The 6139-nt window shown below is 44.8% G+C and overlaps 1 protein-coding gene across 1 annotated transcript; it reads left to right on the top strand.

The window, feature by feature from the left end:
• Nucleotides 1-1416: 1416 nt before the first annotated feature.
• On the top strand, nt 1417-3013 carry LOC129716096 (probable G-protein coupled receptor 139). Its single transcript, XM_055665984.1, has 2 exons — nt 1417-1480; nt 2088-3013. The coding sequence occupies exons 1-2, from the start codon at nt 1417-1419 to the stop codon at nt 3011-3013; spliced, it is 990 nt and encodes a 329-aa protein (XP_055521959.1).
• The last annotated feature ends 3126 nt before the right edge of the window (nt 3014-6139 follow it).

Raw genomic sequence — 6139 nt, 5'->3', positions numbered from 1 at the left:
CAATTGCAGAGGGATGCCCATAGGCTCAGTTCCGTGAGCTTGGTAACCAGCTTGGAAGGGATGATGGTATTAAACGCCGAGCTGTAGTCCACAAACAACAGCCTGACTAGGTGTTTTTATTGTCCAAGTGGTCCAGTGCGGAGTGGAGAGCCAGTGAAATTGCATCCTCCTGTTGTGGCGGTATGTGAACTGTAGTTGGTCGAGGTAGGAGTTGACATGCATCATGACCAACCTCTCAAAGTACTTCATCACCACGGACGTCAGTGCCACTGGTCGATAGTCATTGAGGCACGTCACCTTACATAGAAACATAGAAATTAGGTGCAGGAGTAGGCCATTCGGCCCTTCGAGCCTGCACCGCCATTCAATATGATCATGGCTGATCATCCAACTCAGTATCCCGTACCTGCCTTCTCTCCATACCCTCTGACCCCCTTGGCCACTAGGGCCGCATCTAACTCCCTCTTAAATATAGCCAATGAACTGGCCTCAACTACCCTCTGTGGCAGAGAGTTCCAGAGATTCACCACTCTCTGTGTGAAAAAAGTTCTCCTCATCTCGGTTTTAAAGGATTTCCCCCTTATCCTTAAGTTGTGACCACTTGTCCTGGACTTCCCCAACATCGGGAACAATCTTCCTGCATCTAGCCTGTCCAGCCCCTTAAGAATTTTGTAAGTTTCTATAAGATCCCCTCTCAATCTCCTAAATTCTAGAGAGTATAAACCACGTCTACCCAATCTTTCTTCATAAGACAGTCCTGACGTCCCAGGAATCAGTCTGGTGAACCTTCTCTGCACTCCCTCTATGGCAATAATGTACTTCCTCAGATTTGGAGACCAAAACTGTACGCAATACTCCAGGTGTGGTCTCACCAAGACCCTGTACAACTGCAGTAGAACCTCCCTGCTCCTATACTCAAATCCTTTTGCTATGAAAGCCAACATACCATTCGCTTTCTTTACTGCCTGCTGCACCTGCATGCCTACCTTCAATGACACCCAGGTCTCGCTGCACCTCCCCATTTCCCAATCGGCCACCATTTAGATAATAGATATTTCTTGGCCACCGATTAGCCATTTCTTGGGACCGATTCCTTGGGCAATAATTACATTTCTTGGGCACCGATATTATTGATGCCCTGTTAAAGCAGGTGGGAACCTCAGACCTCAGAAGTGAGAGGTTGAAAATGTCTGCAAAACCTCCAGTCAGTTGGTCTCCACAAGTCTTGAGAACTCGACCGGGTATACCATCAGGTCCAGGCGCTTTCCGCCCATCCCCCACCCCCCAAGGATCTTCTGACATTGGTCAGTAAGAAAACGTGAACGGGAGGTTAGAAACCAACTGGTTGTCGAGCTGATCTCCCCGCCGTCCGCTGCTCCAACGATCACTGGGTCTTGCTTTCTAACCAGTAAGAGAATGGGCTACAGCGGGAAATGTGCCGCCCGCTCCCGACCTCCCGCATTTTTCCTGACAGTCAATGGTAAACAAAATAGAGAACATTGAGCTGGATTTTCTTATCCAGATATCCAAGTCCGGAAACTGATTGTCCAATTCCAACGGGTGTATGTTTTTAATTCTGCCTAATTCTGCTCCCATCACTTATGGCCGACCGTCTTTATTTATTATAAATTTATTATATAATGGAGGACGGCCAACATTTTTTGTGCCTTCCACCACAGTGATGAATGTTGTGGTGGATGTTTATGTTACATGTTGTGTCCTGTTTATGCATTTTATTATTTTGTTAACCCATCTTTATGCTTTGTATGGAACTGATTTTTAAATTATGTAAAGCACTTTGGGGTCAATGAAAATTGACTATAAATGTGCTATATAAATAAACTTATTATTATTATTATTATTATTATTATTATTATTATTATTATTATTATTATTATTATTATTTGGTGCATTTACTTCCCCATTCTGTCCTGGTGGGATTTACACTCATCTATCAGGACCAACACTTCACTCTACTGAATATTACACCAATTGTAGACCAACACTACAAAACACTTTCTTCCTCGCCTGTCCCAGCCCCTTGTTCTGATCACCATGTTTCCCACTTTTCCATTTCTTCCTTGCAGCAAATTTACTGACGGTCGCTATTGTGTTCCGGGGAAGGTGCGGACTCTCCAAATGCATCAGCCGCTACCTGTTGTCCATGGCACTCGCCGACCTCATGGTCCTGGTCGTCAACGTCACTCTCGAACTCATTGCGCCCGTGTACTTCCCAGGGTCACTCCTGGACATCACTCCAGTCTGCAGCATCATCTTCTACCTGGGTGTGGTGACCATTGACTGTTCTGTCTGGTTTACTGTTCTCTTCACCTTCGATAGGTTTATCGCTATTTGTTTCCAGAAATTTAAAGTGAAATATTGTACGGAGAAAACCGCGACTGTGATTATAACATCAGTGTGTGTGATCAGCCTTGCACTGAACGTTGGTTTTTGCTTTATATTTGAACCGGCAAAAGTAATTGACAATATACCAATGTTCTGTGTTATAAAATCCACCTTCTACACATCGCCTCTCTGGGCGGCTTATTACTGGCTGCGGGTAGCATTGACCCCGTTGGTTCCGTTTGTGCTGATCGCGCTGCTCAACGCTCTGACCATCAGACACATCACCCGGGCCAGCAGAGTCAGGAGGGAACTCCGGGGCAGCGGGAAGGGCGAGAGTCACAGTGACCCCGAGATAGAGAACCGAAGGAAATCCATCGTTTTACTGCTCGCCATCTCGGGCAGCTTCATCCTGCTGTGGGCCGTGAATGTGGTGCATAAAACCTGCATCACTATCACCGATGCTGTGTTCTTCCAGAAATATGTCACCAGCGTCTTCAACATCATTAGGATAACCGGATTGATGCTGCAGTCTTTGAGCTCCTGCACCAACACGGTGATTTACGCGGTGGCGCAGACCAAGTTCAGAGCTGAGATGTTGACCCTGATCAAATCACCCTATGATTTGATGCATAGTCTAACTAAACTCTGCTTAAATAAATGTGTTTGAAATTCATCTTCCGTGTACCATTGATGGTCCGGTTTACAACATCTGGCGTTGGTGAGCTAAGTACCCTGTTTTAACATAGAAACATAGAAAATAGGTGCAGGAGGAGGCCATTCGGCCCTTCGAGCAAGCACCGCCATTCATTGTGATCATGGCTGATCGGCCCCAATCAATCTCGTGCCTGCCTTCTCCCCATATCCCTTGATTCCACTAGCCCCTGGGCCTCCATCTAACTCTCTCTTAAATCCATCCAGTGATTTGGCCTCCACTGCCCTGTGTGGCAGGGAATTCCACAAATTCACAACTCTCTGGGTGAATTTTGTTCCCCTCCTCAATCTTAAATGGCCTCCCCTTCATTCAAAGACTGTTGCCCCTGGTTTTGGACTCGCCCAACATTGGGAACATGTTTCCTGCGCAGTTGCCCCTCCGTTTCCACCCTCTCAATCCACATCAATCGCCAAAACACGGCTGGCGTAGCGACGATCATCTCACTCTGCAAAGCCTATTTTCAGAACACGCAGTCTTCATGATCTAGGTGTGATAACATAACCACACGATGAGGGCAGTCTGTTTGAAATTGGCTCCATCGGCTCCGTGACGCCTTTCACAAGACTTTATGGGAGACTTTTCACTGCCTGTTGTACGTGTGTATGACTTCATTGTCCTCGTGTATCGTATCCTTTCGCTGGTTCGCACGCAAATAATTTTATTGACTCTCGCTAATCTTTGACAATGGGAAACCAATACGAATACCTGTTGTCCGAGTGTCTGTTCATCGGATAAATAAACGAGAGATTGAATGAACGATGTTATAGAGTCAAAGAGTGATATAGCGTGGAAACAGTACGTCCTGCCAAACTTGCCCACAACGCCCAACTTAGCTACGCTAGTCCCACCTGCCCGCGTTTGGTCCATATCCCTCCAAACCTGTCCAATCCATGCAGCTGTGTTCATGAAGGAATTGCAGATGCTGGAAGATCGAAGGTACACATAATTGCTGGAGAAACTCAGCGGGTGCAGCAGCATCTATGGAGCGAAGGAAATAGGCGATGTTTCGGGCCGAAACCCTTCTTCAGACAGTCCATGCAGCTGTCTGTTTCTTAAACATTGGGATATTCCCAGCCTCAACTATCTCCCCTGGCAGCTGTTTCCATACACCCACCACCCGTTGCGTCAACCTGAAACATTAGCCGTTTCTCTTCCCACAGTTATGTTAGCGAGACTGATGAGCACGTTGCTGTTACTGGCACTTTGCTGTGTAATGAAAGATAAAGTTGCATTTACATTAAAAAATCAATTAAAAAATATATAGTTGTTTCAATTTTGGCCACAATAACATTTAAACATGTCCATTGAGCAACTTGCACATCCCATCTCTGTTCACCTACATCCTGTATTTCTTCAATGATTTCGCCCCAGCAACTCCCTGGACTGTGAATGCCAAAGAACTTCAATTCTGTCAGAAAAGATAGTCCTCGTCAACCTGCTCTTAAGCATTAGTGTTGGTTTATTATTGCCACGTGTAACCGGATACAGTGAACAACTTTGTTTCATGTGCTATTCAGTCAATGCAAACCTTTCATGTACACATCAAATCATACACAAGTACAAATAGGACATGCACATAGGACTCCTCTGTAAAGCTTCTAAAGTTTGCGGACGACACAACCCTGATTGGACTGATCCAGGATGGGGAGGAATCTGTCTGCAGACAGGAAGTGGCACTGCTGGCGTCCTGGTGCCTTTGTAACAGCCTGGAGTTCAATGCTCTTAACTATGCTCTCGAGTTGCGGATAATACAAAAAATAGAAGAAAACATCTCAGCGTCGTGCCGGTCCCTTTCTATCGGAATCCTTTAATGTTTTGATAATATTACCTCCCATTCTTCTAAACGACAATGACGCCTGAAACACGCGACTTTTCTCAACTCGTCAACCTCCCACCCAGAAAATAAGAGTATTGTTATTCTCTTCTCAGTTTCCAAATCAAGTATGTTATGAAATATTGTTGATTAAACCACATCCATTCTCATAGTGCACTAAATGAGGCAAAAATCCATTAGGGTCAACAGGTGGCGAAACACAGCCACTATTTGTAGCAAAACTGCTAGATAAGAAAATAGCGGGTGGTCGATGATATATCCTCGCATCCAAAAGGAAATAGCGCAGGGACAGGAAGGAAAGTCTGTATACGTAGTGTGACATCTCTATCTAACGGAGGTCCCTCGTTGTCCACAGCCTGATTTGATGTTGGGAAGAAGTTGATGGAATGTAACATTTAACATGCTTTGAGACACTGTTTGTGATTCATTGTATGTCACTATCGTGGAGGCAGTTTCATTGTACTTTCATATGAACTGGAATTAAAGTAACTCATAAAACTCAATTTTTTTAAAAGGCTGAAGAATGAGTGAGTACTTTATGTACTTCCAATTCCCACGTTGACCTTTCTGTCCTATATCTCCTCCATTGTCAGAATGAGGCCCAACGCAAATTGAAGGAACAGCATCTCATATTTCGCTTGGGCAGCTTACAACCCTGTGGCATGAATATTGATTCTTTCATCTTGAAATAACCCCTGCACTACCTCTCTCTCCATCCTTCCCCACCAAAGTAGCACCAGGTTCTCGTTCTCACCTAGCAAACAACTAAAAATGGCATGTTTCCGTTATCACTACATGTTTGCATATTTTTCATTAATTTGTTCTGATCTCTCTACTTCACTGTATATATCGTTCATTTCCCTTTTCCCCTGACTCAGATGAAATAGCCCCTGACTACAGAAGGTCCCCCTCACCTCCTTTCTAAAAGAACATTACATTCTGAGTGTGACCACTGGTCCTAGACTCTCCCATCAGCGGAAACTTCCTCTCCAAACCCACTCTATCTATACCTTTCACTATTCGGTAAGTTTCAATGAGGTCCCCCTTCAATCTATTAAACTCCAACGAGTGGAGGTCCAGTAATGTCAAGCACTCATCAAACTCACTCATTCCTACATCCCACCTTGGGAATGGTTATCCCTCATTTATCATTCTAGTTTCTTACCGCTGAATTACATCAGCTTTTTGTGACTATCTTCAGTGTAAACCAGCATCTGCAGTTCCTTCCAAACCACTTTCCTACACCT

The sequence above is a fragment of the Leucoraja erinacea genome, unplaced genomic scaffold (genome assembly GCF_028641065.1).
Source record: "Leucoraja erinacea ecotype New England unplaced genomic scaffold, Leri_hhj_1 Leri_166S, whole genome shotgun sequence".
Lineage (NCBI taxonomy): Eukaryota > Metazoa > Chordata > Chondrichthyes > Rajiformes > Rajidae > Leucoraja > Leucoraja erinaceus.
The sequence above is the reverse complement of the archived record's forward strand: the minus strand, read 5'-3'. Positions and strand labels throughout refer to the sequence as shown.

Bases quoted from the DNA above. Each gene is read 5' to 3' on its own strand.
- LOC129716096 (XM_055665984.1), top strand. From the start codon at position 1,417: ATGGGCTACAGCGGGAAATGTGCCGCCCGCTCCCGACCTCCCGCATTT. The intron at 1,481-2,087 runs GTAAACAAAATA...TCTTCCTTGCAG, and splicing joins ATTTTTCCTGACAGTCAATG to CAAATTTACTGACGGTCGCT.